At 41.4% G+C, this 17,512-nt stretch overlaps 1 protein-coding gene across 1 annotated transcript in view; it reads left to right on the forward strand.

Moving 5' to 3' along the window:
* Positions 1-12,235: 12,235 nt before the first annotated feature.
* GRAMD1B (GRAM domain containing 1B) overlaps positions 12,236-17,512 on the forward strand; it is a 134,054-nt gene continuing 128,777 nt past the window's right edge. The window contains exon 1 of the mRNA XM_063355376.1: positions 12,236-12,568. Coding sequence (XP_063211446.1) covers positions 12,543-12,568 — 26 coding nt within the window. The 5' untranslated portion in view covers positions 12,236-12,542. The remainder of the gene's footprint in view (positions 12,569-17,512) is intronic.

Consider the following 17,512-nt stretch of genomic DNA (forward strand, 5'->3'; position numbering starts at 1 on the left):
TTCTGGTATTCAGTCCTGAAATCTGACTTCTCAGTCATCAGGGGTGTCCTGCTGGCATCCCTAGAGAGCACATGATTTGTAGTAATCAGCATTCTCAGTAGCAATCAGCCTGCCTTTCAAGTGGTTAGCAATTTAAGCTGCACTTTGAAAATGTTTATTGAACATGGAGGGCAGCATATATTCTTAATAGAAATAAGGAAGTCAAAGGCTTGCTCTGAAACTAGGTGGTTTGTAATGTTAGCATCAAAAAGCACACGAATTTCTGCAGACCAGGATACATGACAAACCACTCTTCAGGCTGGAAAACCATAGACTTGAGCACAACTGAGATGAATTAGAGCACCCACTAGATGTGGAGTGATGTTTGAGTGAAGATACATCCTTTATAGAGCAGCTTTTCTTGACCAAAGTGGAGGTCACAGTGAGTGAGGCCTGACATAGTCAGGTGAGCTGAAAATGGAGGAGGGATTTGTAGGCGAAGGGATGATAAACGTGGATTTATACTGACCTTGTCACCCAAAATACTTTGTAGAATCGTCTTGAAACTTAAGCCCCGTGACAGCCACCTCTGGGTGGCAGCTTCTGAATGCAGTGTGGCTATGACACCTGACAGTTCAGGATGGGAAATTCTGTATGTCTTCCTGGGAAATAACACAAATCACCTCCTGTGTGGTAAGCCTATGTCCTGGTGGAGGTCAATTTGTATGCAATGCCTCTCTCTTGCCTCCCTGTCTTGTACAGTGCAACGTTGTGGCGTATGTAGCAAAGCTCATGCTTTTTTCCAGTCCATCTAAATAAACTTAGGTTGGACATAGATTTACTAAAGGAGGCTAGAAGGGCTGAAGCCTATGACAGAAAACTGTCAAGGTAATGCATGTTCTCACTTCACATGGTGTGACAGCAGTTCTTCCCCCACTCAGGTTGGAGAATGCATCTGCCACTGCCTTATATAAAATGGGAAATTTAGCCTCTGGGAATGCAGTGGATATGGTTGTATAATAAAGCCTAGTAGGGAAAGACTGCAGCACAAACACAAGTCTGGATAACACCAGCGAAAACAATTCATCCTTCTATATTTGACACAAACCCTGTAGCTATGAAAAAATGGTTTGGCATGAAATCTTCATATGAAGGGCTATAATTTGCCATAGTACTGGAAATAATTTTCATTGTTCTAGTCTGGCAGATCTGCTACTGCCATAACCTCTCAGTAGTCAAAGTAATGTGCTGTTGGCCTTGCCTGCCATGTGTTCTGACCCCTCAAGGCTCACAATCCTCCTACTAGTCTTCCTTCTACATACTGGAGACTGGCTGAAGACATCTACTTCTCAATTCTAGAAGGCACATTTTTATCCTTATTGCTATCCAACCTGTTTTCAGCCAAGAAGCTGTTCTGTATCTCTCTATCTCACAAAGCACAAATCCTGAAGGAAGGACATGCTAAAAAAAGTGAATTACAGCAAGATGTCTTAGGAGAGGGACTCCGTCTTGATGCTCTGTCTCTATGGACAGCCCACACGTGTGTTCTTTAGAGCCTTTTACCTTAGAAAATGGTCTTGGTAAAAGACCAATGTGACCCAAGTGTTTAAGTGACAAGTACTTCTAATGGAGCTTAAAAATACAATTGAAGTAGCAGGTAAATAAAAAGTTGCTAGCACACCTTATATGGTTTTTTTGGTTTAGATTTTGTTTTTGCTGAATCAATTTGTTGCACTGAAGGGAAATACTGGCAAATGCCACAGCATTTTTTTTCCTCCCCTAGGCTCTTTGCTGATAGATCTTGCACAGAATGATTGCCATGAATATTTTACTTTGTTCAACAGGCTAAAATGTTACTCCAGGAAAATAAGAAATATCAATGCTTTCTATTTGGTGAACAATGAGTAAATCTAAGCCTTGGATCAGAGGTGTTCAGATGATTTAGATAATGGAGTAGCGAATTTGTATGTAACAGTCATTTATTGGAAAGCTTAAAATTCAAATTCTGCACATCATCCTGGAACAACTGGAGGGAACTGTATGTCTGCCAGACTTCCCCAGCTCTTGTATTCAGACAGGCAAGAGCTTTCCCTCTATCTATGAATTCTTGTGTGTAAGGACTTGTCTCTCACATGATTAGTAGAATTCTCAGATTTCATATAAAGTTTTCTCTGTTACTGAAATAATCTTTATGCCTAGAAGAGGCAAACTTGCTACTATTTTTTCCTGGTGTATTGTGTTAAGAAATGCCTAGACCTTTTTGGCTTTCCATAGAACTAACGTTAGCATGCCTCTCACTCTTTTTTCAGTTAATAAGTTTAAAAGTTCAGTCAAAGAATACTGTTTGTGTCAGAGGGATGTTTGTTTGCAACAGCAGCAATAGGTTCACTCATTTGACAACAGGTGTAAAATTTTCTGCCAAGGCAGCTTGTGTCTGTATAAGACTACACAAAGTAGAACTGAGACAGGAAAGCTTATTCCACAATTCTCATTAACTGTGTTCTCCTTAGGTTTTTGCAAGCCATGTTCCTACAACTGAGGCCCCAAGAATCTGTAGTAAAATACTACTTGTGTTACCCTCACAAGGGCCCCTTACCAGAGAAGAATGGAAAAGCTAAGCCATAAGAAAATGAGTCAGAAAGGAACATGTCATCCTGTGTTTCAGCTTGCCTAAACTTAACCGATACTACTGAGAAACATCAGTGGGACTGGTTGTTGCTTCACATGGTGGCATCCTGAATCTGCATATAGCTGTGAAAGAAGAAATTGCCCTTACCAAATGGAAACAGGCTGTATTTTACTGTTGATTTTTCTGGAATATTTAGAAAGCTTGTATTGTCACCACAACAACATGGGGAGACACAAAAGGTATGACAGGGTAGCCTCCTGCTAGGATAAAATGCATATATATTGCATGTTGTTCTACTTGAGTTCATTTGCATACCAAACATGAGACAGTTTATTGCCTGCACCTTGAAACCCTGATAATTGGCAGGTGCTTGGTGAGGGTTTGGGTTCCATGACTAGAATCACCTCTATTTATCCAGCCTTCTGTTTGCTGGGTTATTCTTAATTCTCTCTGTGCCAGTGGAAGGAAGTCAGAGAAGGAACTTTTTTTTTTAAGCAGGAAAAGGGGAAAAAAAAGGAACAGTGGCATATTAGCTCTATTCTAGTCCCTGGCTGGACACAGCTCTTAGATTAATTGCAAGAAGTTAAAAGCTCATGGCAACATGATCAAGCAGTTAAAGGTATTAGGAATTCAGCTGAACTCTATTTCTGACTCTGACAAGGCTCCCCAGGTGGCACACAGCAAGTCACTTAATTTACATCTAGCTTACATTAACCTTTCCCTAAAAATGATTCCTCTGTAGACCCTTTCCAGTGGCAACAGCAGCTCTTAAATAAGAAACAGGTCTATATGAATACTTGTGTTTGCTAATCTTGCAAGGCTACCAGTCTTCTCTGCAAGTGCTCTGAAACACCGTGTACTCTGAGGTCCTTGGAAAGGCACTTGTGGAACTGCAGACATTGAGGGAAACTGGTATAAAGCAAGGCTTTTTCCTCACTTGTATCTTGGACAGGCTAGGTTGGTACTCACTTGAAGTTAGTTTAGTATCTACAAAGTCAATGTGGCAGCAAAAAAACCCCAAAAAACCAAGAAGGTTCTTCCTTTGATAAATAGTAACCTAGAGCAGTGGGGAATTCAAACAAAAGAAACTTAGCTACTGAAAAATACCATCAGAGTGCCTGAACAAAGGCATTAGTGGTTGCAATGAATGCGCTTGCAAAATGCACTTGAAAAGCCCACAAAATGCTCCTCATATGAACAGTCAGTAGGGTTTCCTCTAGATAGCAAGGCAAGGGTTGCAGGTGCCCAGCCTGTCAAGAACATGGCCTGCCAGAAATCCTGAAGCAGAGCATTGCTGGATTGTAATGGTCTGCTCCCCTGACCTGTTTGTGAGGCAGTGTCACTGCCTGAGGAAAAATCTGGCTGTGGGACACAAAAGGCTGAGGGGGGGGAGCTGTTTCTGAAGCCTTTCCTCCCCCTGGCCTCAGCAGGGAGCCAGGGCACAGCTGTGGGGCCTCTGCTCCCCGTGATGAGCTGAGAGGACTCACCTGTGCAGCCTTGCTCAGCTGAGGTAATGAAGGCTCTGTGAGGGTCCTGCGGCCCGGTGCCCCCTCTCTTCTTGTGCCAGTGCCCCTCCGGGAACCAGCTCACTTTATATCTCTTTATAGGACACAGGCGGGAAGGGCAGGGGTGTGTCGGCAGCCCTCCGGGACAGCGGCCCCCCAGGACGGGAATGGGGGGCCTGGGCGCGGGGGAGCAGGCGCGCACCGCTTCTGGAAGGTTCTGCCTGTGTCAGGTGACCCTCGGGGTCTCGCGAGAGGGAGGAGTCTCGTGCAACGGCCGCTGACGGTCGCCTCGTGCCTGCTGGTCTCGCGTCTCCTCAGCTTTCAGGGGTGGTTATGCGGAATGCAATACCTTACAAACAGGTAATTATTTTTTTTAATATCTTAATTCGTCATGTGTGCTGGGACCAAGGAGCGTGTGCGATACCGTCTGGGGGTTAAAGTCCCTCAGACTGTGGTGGGTGTTGGAGGACTGTCTGCTGTGGCTTCAGTGTGATTAAAAAAAATAAAATAAAATGAGGTAATAAAGGAGACTTTAGGATCCTTGCTTTTGGGGGTCAGGAAGCCTGAGTGCAAGTTCCCAGTTCTAGGTTCTGACCAGCAAACAACCTATTATTGGTACAGTCCTTGCTTCCTTAGTGTCCTGGTGACCTCCCAGTAGTCTCTGTTGCTATAAGTAGTGTATGTTATTGGTGGCCAGCTTTTTTCTCTACAAAAAAGTAGGAGTGTGAAATAGTACCTTGCAGGATTGTGAGAAGGGGTAGGCCCTTGAAAAATGGGGATTGTTGGAGTGTCTGATCTGTGTGTGTGTTCTTCCCTTCACCTCAGGCTTGGTGATATAAATGGTCATGAGTCTCTGTATGGGGAGGAGAGACTGAGAGAAAGGACTTGCTTGTGATTATGCCTTATGATTAAGAGTTGGTTTTAGTAGTGTTTAAGGGGAGTTTTTGTCTCAAACCTGTTGCCACGTTTCAGGTGGGCTCTTTTCTTTTTTGCTTAGGTTTCTGGAAACTGTCTAGTTGCTGATACAAAACCTAGAGCAGATGCTGTAAATCTGAGTTTAAGTGTTCTGGTTACAAATGTTATAATCTTTGAGCCAAATATTTCATTCCAGATCTTGAATTGTATTAGTTTGTTGCATTATTCTTCTCCTTTCCTAAGCTTATGATTATTAATGCATTTAATAGTAATAACTGGGTTTCTGTGTTGATCTCTGGAACTTGAATGTGCTTCACAGCTTCAGGGTCCTTCTGGGGAAAGTACTTGCAGTATGAGGCTTAAACAGGTTCTCATGAAGGAAGGATGGATGGATTAGTTTTGAAAGAAAGGTTTTTTCTTTATCACATGCTCTGCACATATTTGCAGGTTTACGAAGTGTTTTACTGAAACAATATAGTAGAGGGAATACGAAAGTGATGAACCATTGTTATAACACTGCACATCCCAAATGTGCTGAAGTAATCAGTCTTGGGGTGACTCTGTCAGAATCTCAGCTATAATACCTTAGTTGGTGTTCTTGGTTTGTAATTTGGGCAGTAAATATAGATGCCAAAGTCATCAAATCCAAAGAGCCTTTTGCTCTCTAGCTATTTTTAGGTGCAAAAATTTAAGTTACATTTTTGAATCTCTATCTGGAGTAGGCATGCTTAAACAGACCCCATGTCAGAGGCCCCAGGAGTTGAAAAATAATATAATCAGCTCTTTTAGTGACTTGAAGTAGGAGCAGCTGTGACTTTATTGCTGCATTCTTTCAACTTCACTGTTTGAAATGAAAGTTTAGTACATCCCTGTGTAGGATTAAAATGCTTTGGCTTGCATAGGTATCAAAAGCCTGGCTTTTAGAATGGTCCTGCTAAAGCTCCAGGCAGCTGATAGTTCTTGTTGCTGAAGCATGTCTTGGAGTTTAAGGTGTAATGAATTTAAGTGTGGTGGCACGGGGTTTGGCATCTCTGCAACAGTCAATAGTATTCTGTGCTTGCAAGGTCAGGCTGGAGAATGTTTATTGTAGTTATTTATATTCAGGAAAGACTTGGAAGGTTTGAGCTTTGAAGGCACATGTCCTTCTCATATGCTCAGTGCAATTTCTTTTCTGGTATCACATTGGAAGCTTTTTCATTAGATTATTTTGAAGAGGAACTGTTTTACTGTTTAGCAGGAATGATGCCCTTGGTATACCGGTGATGGGCTTTGTTGTTCTTTTTGCTTTAAAGATCTTCTTGAGGAATGTTTTATGTGTGGAAATGCTAGAAAGATGGGGAAATTGAAGAGCTAAACTTGGACAATGCATCTGTTTGTGCAGTGGTTTTGGTACGGAGCAAACATTGTGAGTATGCTAAATGACTCTAATAAAACAGGCTCAAGTATTATCTTTTTCCCTGAAGGCCTGCCCTGGTCGTTGAGAGCTGTATTAATCTTGCATCTATTATTAAACAGCCTGTCCTTGAAAGAAGCCTTGAGGCCCCAGTTTTCCTCATGAACTTTTATATCTCTGGTATTTATTGTCTACTGCTCCTGTCTGTCTCTAATGTAATCTATCAGCTTTATGCTTGTCTTGGCCTTGATGGCAATGACCACTGGGATGGGATGGGAAAGGAGCATAGTGAAGATGTCATGACTTGCTTCTGGCCTTTAAAACAAGTCTCTAATTGTGGCCATTACTCTGGCAAATGACTTGGATTCTAGCCCAAGAGGGCACAGCTCCTAACTCTGCCCTAAGGTTAACAGCTGGTATTTATACGCTCCCCTCAGTGCACAGTGAGCTTCTAGAAGGTGGAACAAACTTTTTGCTCTGAGTTTGAGCACCAAGTTTGTATCTGAACTTGTGTAAGGCTTTTATTTATGCAGAACTTCATGCAGATTTGCCTTTTTACAAAAAGGAAAACTTGAAGTTGCAAGGTTGGAATTGCAGTTCTAAACCTGCCAAAGTTCTGATATGTGTTTGAAAGTGGTGGTGTTAGAGGATAGGCTTTTGTCATCTGCTTGGATAGTTCCAGAAGGCTTAAGGTTCTGGGAGATGGGGCCTTTTTTCCTGAGATGTATTAGTTGCAAGTCTTTCTATTGCTGTAGGTGTTGCAAGACTCTAGCCATATTACAGTGTGCTTGATGTTCAAGTCTAGCATAGCCTAGTATCTCAGGAAAGGGGAGAGAGTGAAAAAGGTCCTCAAGAGTGTATGAGGTAATGCCTGAATTCATGTAAAAATCTAAGTAATAATATTAATGTAACTAGAAAGAATCTTTTCAGAGGCATGTTGATGGAAGAGATTTGGTTTGATAACTCTAATGAGCTGAGGATACTTGTAGGCATACCTAAATCTACGGAATTGCCATATCTAAAAGAAATTTCAGAGTGCGATTTCAGATTTTTCACTGTTCACAAATTGTATCAGAGGCTGAAAGCAGGTAAGTTAGCTGTCTAAATTTCAAGAAGGGCCATGTCGGCCTGTTAAGGACTTGATTGTTGTAATATCTTTGTTTCTTTTCCTTATTGTTATGGATTGCAACAGGAACTGATAGTTGGAAAGTTTCACAGGTGTGTAGTTCTGTGAGAAGTCTGCCAAATAGAAGATAGGGAGTTGTTTTACAGCATGCAAGACTTAGATAATAGGTTTATTTCCTGAGAAAAGGAAGCTCAAAGCTATCACATTCTTTGCTGCTGGGTCTGTTTTGCCCACCCCTGTTGTTAGGGTGCTAGGGCTTTTGAGACTATACCTTTTTGCATCCAATTACTCATATGTGCCTTTTAGTTATTTTAAGTGTGTAGTCTGAAGTAAACAGAGTTGAGTAGGATGTGATGGTTCACTGAAGAAGTTCCACACCTACAGTTAAGCATTTCCACTGAGAGTATCCAATCAGAGAAAAATACATGTTACAAGTATTTTTCAAATCTGACCTGACCTCTCTGACTTTAGGAATGTTTAGTTCTGGTGTAAATGGCACATAGCCAAAGAACTTGTCATAGAAGTGCTTCAGAGAGTAACTTAATATTTGTATTTTCAGGTTCTGTGTAGTCCAGATGTGCTTCAATTTCTCTGCCTCAGCACTTACAGGTATTAAGGTGGCTTTTATCTTAATCGATGCCTTTTCTTGAAACTAGATTTGGTTATGGAAAAAACATGGAAGGAAATTAGGTCAAAATCTAGGACCTGCTTCTGTGATAGAAGCACTGTATCTCAGAAAAAGAACACATTTCCTGAAGGAACTCCTTTTATGTCAGTACAGTATTTATTAGCTGATAAATTGTAAATTCAATCTTGTGATCAGCTGACCAATTGGGTTTTTTTGGGTGAGGGTGTTTGAATAGTTAAACTTACATAATGTGGGCTAGCAAACAATGAGTTTTTTGCTGAATATTTTCTGAGAGGTATCTGAGGGCGCTATTTTTTTTCCCCAGGAGAAAGTGAATCCATCTTTGGTTGTGTCATTTCATGTTAGACTCTCCTGAACTCTGGATTACATATTCTATCAATCTACGGTGGGGAACTATCATGCAGAATGCTCAAGGGGACTGAATAGATGTCTAGTGACCTCTTAAATAATATGAAGTCACTTGGATCCCAAGCTCCAGCTGCCTTATGCAACACCAGAAGCTGCTCAATTTCTTTGTGAATTTCCTGTCTTTTAGTCTGCATTCCTTTCTCCCTGCTCCAGTTCATGGGTGTTTACATTCAAATTTATGGGTGGTGGGAGGGGGGAATAAATTCCACTGCTCTATTTTCTGTTGGAATAGAAGGGCCAAATTTCAGTTTCCTTCAGGGTGTCCCCTAAGGACTTGCAAATGAAGAATGAGGTCTCTTTTGGCTTTTCTCTCTAATTGGCAGCTGAAAAAGTAAAAGCTAGTTGCAGCAGTTCCTAGCTGGATGGAGGCAATTGGTGTTCTGAATGATTTAGGAGATGTACTTGCAGTGCTGAGCTTCCAGCTGCTTCTTCTACCTGGTTCAGGACAGAAATGAACATGTGGTCCTAAACTAATGATGTCTGCAAAAAGCAAAGTGATAGGGTAACTGAAAGAGTTCTCTAGTGCAGATAAGGTTTTGGTCCTAAATTCTAATCCCATCTCTGATAGTCGTCTTTTCTCTTTATGGGATGGTGTACTTCTGCCTTGAAACTACTGTAACATTTGGAAAGCAGAGCAGACTACATAAATCCTAAGTCTAGTTCTGTGGTTTACTTCTTTAGGAGAGAGAGGTACTGTGTGTGCCAGCTCAGGAAAAAACACCCACTGTGTAGTGATAAAGCAGCACTTGACTGATTTTTGTCAGAAACTGAATGGTTGGCAAAAGTGAAATGCTGCTATTACCCTTGAGTTAAGTCTTAGCAGAAAACTTCGTATTTGGGAAGAATAGGTCAGAACCTGTTGTGCAGTTAGACTTAATCCCATGCCTAGGTGGGCTACTTTAAATATCTTATTTCTTGTTTGTAAAACTACTGTTCTTTTGCAGTTTATCAGTACCCACATAAGTCTTTGAGGTCAAATTCCGTTCTCAGAAGCACTGGGTTAGCTTTGTGTTGACTCCCTGTTTGCAGAAAAGAGATTAGAGCCTGTGGGAGGTAAAATGATAGAGTTGGCTATTGGGGCACAATTATTTTTTCCTCTTCCCAGGAGAACAGATTTAGATCTGAAAATAGGCAGGTGGAAACCTGATGTCCAATTGCATAATTACTGTAAGCACAGGAAGCATGCTTTTTGGTGCTATCACTGTATTTTTTTTACCTTTAAAAGTCACCACCTCAGCTCCTATGGAAATCCCTGTGTAACTTTGTCATTTTAAGACTATTTTAAGCTGTGCGTTGACAGCTCTGTCTTCAAGGATGCTTTTCTGAGCCATCAGGTAATGCATGAAGGAGTAGGCTTCAGGAAAGGGTCAGCTTTGCTTTTTATAGATGAGTACTCAAAATAAGAGAGATGAAGATAACCTTAACATAACAAACTTGTTTGAGTAAGGGTTGTAGGTGAAAAATAGCTGTACCCCTGAAATTTTGGCTTCTGGGCAGAGAATTATTTTTTTTTTTCAAGTCTAAGTAGACTATCCCAAGACTGTGATTGTGGTGTGAATTTTGCAGTATGTCTGGATGGTCTCTTGCAGACAGACCATTGCTTGTTTTACTTGTTCTGTCAGCCCACAGAGCATGGTTAGGAGTGCTTTCCTTGGGTATCCCCAGTTAGCTGAAGAGCAGTGGCTTTGGTTCTGTGCTTGCTTATATATCAATGAGCATAGGCAAAACAAACAGTAAAATATCAAGGGATGAAGCTATATTTTGTGGACTACTAGTACTTTATGCTGTGATGGGCTTAAATGTTGGCCATGCTCCCAAGAGAGGTCAAATTTGCAGGTAAAAGTTCTTTGAGGAAATATTCCTGCTTAACATTTAGAGAAAAGCAGTTAACTTGAAGTGGTTGGGAGGTGGCTGTGTTGCTTGTTAACTGCTACCTTGTATAAAATGTTGCTACAACTGAGTGGTAATCAGAGCAGTGGTGCATTTTAGCATGTATAACGCTGCTATACTGTATCAGATTAGAACAATACATGAGTTGTACCCTCTATGAAGGGGGACTTTCATATTGGGAATTTGAGAAAGACTGTCTTTGCCACTTGAAGGAATTGGGAGATTTCAGTTTTTCATTTTACTTGCTCTATGCATGCTGCTGTGTGCATGAGCCGAGTACTCTAGCAGCACAGTATAGGTCATGCTGAGTAGACTCATGCACCCTGCTGCTCTGTCTCTGTTCAGGTGGCATCTGCTATCCAAGGTAACCTGGCTACTGCAGTGTAGACAAACCTTTAGTCCCTGACTGCAGTTTTGTCTGTCTGCTGCAATATTCGTTTATGCTAGATAAGGTTGTTCTCTAGAAGACTACTTGCTTTTTGACTACAGTCTGTTCACATCCTCGGAAAAGGTGATTGCACCCAGTGACATGCCCTCATGGGTATTAAAGAACAAACACTGAAGTTTGCCAATGTCTGACTTAAAACTATGATAGGAAGGCTGAGGTTTCCTTTGAGAATTAACAGTACAGAAGAAGCCCTGAATTAGAGTGTCTTAGAGGGGGGTGGGAAAAGGGTGTTGGAGTTGGTTAGGTTTTGTTTTGTGCAGTTTTTTGGTAATCTGCAGTCTATACCATATGCTTGAAGCTGCACTTCATTCCTCTGACCATGGTCCATTTGTGGTACGTGTTTGGTTCTGAGTAAATGTCTTTGAGGAAATTTGCTTCTTCTATATTTCATTTTTTCTGTGATTAAGGTGGGTATGTCAACTTACTGAAAAACAGTCTTCCAGCATTCTCTGACATGTGTTGTACAAGTCAGTCTGTTGCCTGAGACTTGTCAACTGGAGAATGGAATCTAGTGTTTCTGTCAGAACTGGAATTCTTAGGTGCTGTACTGAACTGTGTTTAAAAGTAGGCCCAGATATGAGTCTCAGGCTATGAGAACTTGGTGTCCAAATCCTGAGGGCGTGCTTTTAAGGAAGGAAAATTTGGTCAGTGGTTACTGAATTAAGACAATGTGCAAAAGCAAAGTGATCATGATCAGAAAAGAGCATCACATCAAAGCTGTGAGCTTGTTTTGGTAGAGGGGAGTGGTGTGCTCAGAAGTGGTTTAATGCTAAAACAAACTTCATTACCCATTAACCTGCTCTAGCTCAGTATCTGTCTTCTGTATGTCATTTTTGTCAGGTGTATATAATCCTAGTGCCCTAACCTTTCTGATTCTGGGAACAAATACTTATTCACCAAGAACTGTGTTCTTGCTGTGGGTGGTGGGGACAGATGTGCAAAACCTCTGACACTCTCTAAATCTTTCTGTAAATGGAGGAAGTATAAATATTCAGACCACTCCACTGTAAGAGTCAAGCCACTTTGTCTCCACCTCCAGTCCTGTGTGTTTGTTAACAATGTGGGATTCACTTTAGTCTAGGCACCCTCTTTCTGTAGCAGACCCCTGTTCTGCTGATAATGGGTTTTGTTTGTACTTTCTGCATCTGCAGCTCCTTTTTTTTATGGGTTTTTGTTGGCTTGTCAGCCTCTTGTCATTGCTTTAAATATCTCTTTTAGATTGCATTGCAAAATCCTTTGTGATGTGGAAGAGGGGTTTCTCCAGATGTGTTTCTGAGGATGGATTGGAAAGCACAGGGAAAGGAAGATCTCTTAAGAAAAGAGCTCCTGCTTCCTGCCCTACAGCCAGAAGAGGGTTAACAAGGCGCACAGCTCCTGTGCAGGCAGTGAGAGATGTGCTACGGTAGGAGAGGAGTGGAGCAGCTCTCTGTTCGGTTTGCCGTCTGTCAGATTGACCCTGCATCTCCTGAGCTGGTGTCCGGCTTGCACTGAAGGATCCCCGCCTCCCAACCCTGCATCCTGCCTCTCCGGAATGGGATCTTCCCCTCTTTGTATGGTGGTGTCTGACGCGGGCATGCTGCTGTGAGGCGCTGGCTGATGAATGAGTGCCCCTCCGAGCAGAGCAGGGTAAGACAGCCTTACTCTTGTTCCCATTCTAGCCGGGAGTCAGTGGCAGTACCATAGGCAGTGGGTTTTCGTGGTCTGTGGGAAGCCAGGCAGATACATGACAGTGCTGGTCTCTTAGCATGGAATAAAAAGTACAGGTCTTTGGGGACACTGTCATACTGTCCCCGCTGGAGGTGTCTGAGGGGACTTGCATTGTCTTACCAGCTATGTTCCCTATTTGAATCATTGAAGTTACTGCAAGTCAATAGTAAAGCTATTAACATGGACTGTTGAAAAGGCTGTGATGTGAAAGATGGGCTTGTATTTTTCGAGGGATAAGAAATTCTGTTTCTTCACATTTGTTTCATTTCACAAAATGGAAATGTCTTTGAGAGTAACAGTAATAATATACTACACACCATGTAAGAATAGAAAGCATGTGTCTTTTCATACAGGAAGGATGGTATGTTCAAATAACTGTCTAATTAATAACATAATACTTTGTGGACCTCCTGGATATTGCAAAATACATGTGCATATATTGTGTCAATTTCAAAAACAAGCTTTTGGCTCTGTTCTTGTATCTTAGTTTTGTGGGTTTTTGCTCTTAGTTGTTTGTTTTAAGGAGTGTATTCCTAGCTTGCATGTTTAAGTGATTGCCTTGGAAATAGCGTGCTAAATGTGAGTTAGCAGGCTACTGAATGCAGCAGGTTAGTCTAGCCTTCTCATTTGGGTTGTCAGAAAAGCTATTGCAACAAATTAATATTAATGTGACCACACTTTTCATAGGTAGTTATCTATGTGCTCTTAGAATGAACTTAAACAAGGCTCCTGAATATCTTATATAATTCATACATATACACCTATATGTGTGACAGGAGGCATTACTTAGTGCAGTAAACAAATAGTTGACAAAAAATCCTTGGCTGGAGTCTGGGCTGAGCTGGACAAGGATTTTGACCACACATTGATTATTCTGTGAATACACTTGGCTTATAAAACATACCCACCTAATCTTATTACTAGTGAGCCTTCTCAGAAGCAGGCATTAGGCCTTAAATAAAAGATGACACTCTTAATCTTGGTTGTTAGCTGATTGTGATTCTCTGTATGTTTGCCCAAGAACACTTATAAAATATTAGCCCTGCATGTTTGCATGTATAGAGTGAATGCAGAGATGGCAAACTTCATAAGCCACTAGAATTCTGATAGAAATGTCAAACTCTGAAAGAAAAAGGCAGGTGAAAGCTTGATTTAAGGTCTAGGAAGCATTCCCTCTGTTTTTTGTTTAGTCTTTTCCACAGCTACTTGGTGTCCTGTTGCTTATAGCAATTGCAAGCATGTAAATGGGAATGAGGGAGTACTGTGATTCGTGACCAGAGCTATTCTGCTTGTCTTTCATTTATCTAATAACCAAATGTTGCACTGTGTGATATACAACCCATTGTGCCTGTGTGCTTATTTCATGAAAACATGCTTAAGCAAATAGGAGGAAAAAGAAATTTAAGGTCAATAGGGAGAGATCAGGTGCTGTTACCACTGGCTTCTTGTGACCTTTCCCATATAAGAAGCCTGAAACAATTGGGTAAATCTTAAGTAAAAGATTTATTACAGGATTATATGGATTTTCATGCATTAAAGAATGACTGTAATTTGGATCTTGCTCTATCTGGATTAAATCACCTCTGAATGCTTCCTGTTTCTTCCCATTTGCAAACTGTGTTCAGTGAATACTGATGACAAGACTGGAGCTCAGGTCTTGGAAAACCAAAAGTTTAAGGTTTGAAGCTCCTGTTGCCTTTCTCCTCCTTAAGCATGGAAGTGGGAAAGTGAATACTTCAGTCTTTGGCCTGTCCTGGAAAGAACATGGTGTTTCAATACTTTATAGCATCAGTTTTCTTTTGTGAATGTAGATGTTAGTAATTTTATCTGGCAATTTGTCAATTCCTTGCTAGGAACTCAGAGATCACAGAATCACAGAATCTTAGTGGTTGGAAGGGACCTCTGAGATCGAGTCCAACCACAAAAAAAAAAACCACCCACCTACTAAACTCCACAACCCCACACATAACACCCCACCACAAACAATGATCTTGGGCACTAGAGCATGCCCTGAAGAGCCATGTCTACATGTTTCTTAAACACCTCCAGGGATGGTGACTCCACCACCTCCCTGGGCAGGCTGTTCCAGTGCCTGACCACTCTTTCAGTAAAGTAATTCTTCCTAATATCTAATCTAAATCTGCCTTGCCGCAGCTTCATACCATTTCCTGTGGTCCTGTTGTTATTACCTTGGGAGAAGAGGCCAACCCCTGCCTCTCTACAGTTTCCTTTCAGGTAGTTGTAGAGGGCAATGAGGTCTCCCCTCAGCCCCCTCTTCTCCAAACTAAACATGCCCAGCTCCCTCAGCCTCTCCTCATAGGACTTGTTCTCCAGACCCCTCACCAGCTTGGTGGCTCTCCTCTGGACACACTCCAGCACTTCAATGTCTTTCCTGTAGTGAGGGGCCCAAAACTGAACACAGCACTCGAGGTGAGGCCTCACCAGTGCTGAGTACAGAGGCACAATGACTTCCCTACTCCTGCTGGCCATGCTATTCCTGATACAATCCAGGATGCCATTGGCCCTCTTGGCCACCTGGGCACACTGCTGGCTGATCAAGGACTCCTAGACATAAGAATGTTAGGAGGGAGCACAATTAGAGCACCACCTAATGATGCTCTTGAGGGTCCTCTGTGTGCCAAGGAGGCATGCTGTTGAGGTTCCTTGGAGGATGTGTGCAAAAATCAAATGCCTGTAGCTGGAGTATCTATTAGATACATATAGATACACATAGGTAACAGAGCAGAAGTATCTGGCTTTCATTTACTCATCAGCAGCTAAGAATGTGCACCACTTCACTACAGCAATATTTTGTATTTAACCTTCCCTTGCTACCTTTGAATAATCCACGCAGGCTGAAGAAATGTCTGATGGAGTTTCTACACTTTTGAGATTGCCCTTGCTATGGAAAAGGGAGAATCCCTTTGTTAGTCATTAGCACTGTTTCCCTGGGGCAGCAAGTTAATTGCATCTGTCATTGGACCTAGCCTGTGTACCAGCTATGAAACTGAGTGCTAGTGAAGTCTTGGGAGAGATGGTGTTGTAAATCATTGGGCTGAGGAAATGAGAGGCCTGTGCAATGGCATAAAAATATGTGTATGTGGCAGTGGTGGGGAGACCCACCTTGAAGAGAGGTTAAAAATGTTAAACTTTTTAGGAATGTACAGGCTTGGTCACACACCTGCACACTCTTTGAAATGAAACATCATGCATTACTGTTGGCTTAAAGTGTATTTCATTTAAATTTCATAAAGGAAAAAGGATTCTGCTTATTCAGTTAAGCAGGAGAGTATTTTGACCTTGATGATCAGAACAAGCTGGAATATGTAGCATGTTTAAATAGTAAGTGATTTTTAGAGTGAAGAGATAATTATGGAATGGCTGTGCATGCTGCCAATGGGCAGAAAATGTGTGGTTCTGATTACCTTGTGTCTCAAAAAAATCCTGAATCGTGAAGGAGACTGTCATCTCCAGGAAGAAAATGAAGCAAGTGGAGTGCAAAACCTGACAGAATAATATTATTGTATGTTTGGCTAAACTTTCTATGAAGGTTCTATTTATAAAAGACAAAGAATTTATAGCTGACTGGGAAATACTATGCTTGTAATTGGACTGTAGTATGCCTATATTGGAAGTCAGTTTATGCAGTGAGTTTGAGAACTTGCTCAATTCTATGTAGAACTACTGTTTACTATTTCTAAAGCATCTGTTGCTCTTTAATTACATGAATGACTTATAAATATTTAATGTAACCATGACTATTCACACTCATTGGGGTATTTTTGCAAACAGATTTTTAAAGCCAAGCTTTGCTTTTGAACCCAATTTGACTTATACCCTAAAGGATGAGGTGCTGGAGTTCTGGGCTCTTGGTTAAGGAAGAACCTTAAATTGATTTGGGAAAGAGCAGTAATGTGAAACAGCAATAGTAAAAGGCACTGTAGAAGAGGGGGAACAAAGCATAGACTTACTTGGCCTAAGGAATACAATTGTATTTTCTTGAACTTTTGTGGCATGTGTTGTTGTTTGATTTAAAAAAAAAAAAAATTGCTGATAACACCCTGCCTTTGGCAAGAGGTGTTTGTCTGGCATGCCTGTGCTTAGCATATTCTTAGTGCATTATGCTTAAATGCTTCAATATGCATTGCTTCTGTGTGTTGCAGAGCAAGATGTCACCCCTGTTTCACCCACTGTCACACTTGTCGTGCATGCTGCAGTAATGTGAACTGGTGACCTGTGTAATATTCTCCTAATGCTACATATTGATGCTCACTTGCCCTGTGTGCTTCATGTCTCTCCCAGACTACTTAATGCAAAGTGTTATGGTACAAAAGTTGATTAGTTATCTACTCTGTAATACAGAGGGTCTCAGAACAGACTCTCATACTGCAATAATTTTCTATGTTAATGAAATCAGTAACTAACTCCTCTGTGCTTCTGTGCTCTGATAAGTCTTTATTGGGGAGGATGGTGCAGGGTGAAGTTAAAGACATTTTTTCAGTCCTGTAGTTTCTGAAATAAGTTACTTCCTTACAGGAGATTAAGTCAAACAATATGCAAGCTCAGCTGGATCAGGTGTGCAGTCAGCAACTTACTGGTTACATATGGTGAATTTCATTGCATTTCATATATACAAATTAACAAGTGTGAAACTATGTTCTAGATCTTGAAGGCCTTAGGTTTGTCTACAGTGTAGCTCTTCATGAAAGGCAGGATCAAGCCTGCTGTTCTTGCATGGCATATGAACAGTAAGATCTATATTTTAAACTTCTATTTAAAGATGTAATGACAGGTTGGTTAGAGAGCTAACATGGGACATGTGAAGGCTTGAGTTTTGTCCCTGCTCCATTGTAGACTTCTAGA

This window comes from Chroicocephalus ridibundus, chromosome 18 (genome assembly GCF_963924245.1).
Source record: "Chroicocephalus ridibundus chromosome 18, bChrRid1.1, whole genome shotgun sequence".
Lineage (NCBI taxonomy): Eukaryota > Metazoa > Chordata > Aves > Charadriiformes > Laridae > Chroicocephalus > Chroicocephalus ridibundus.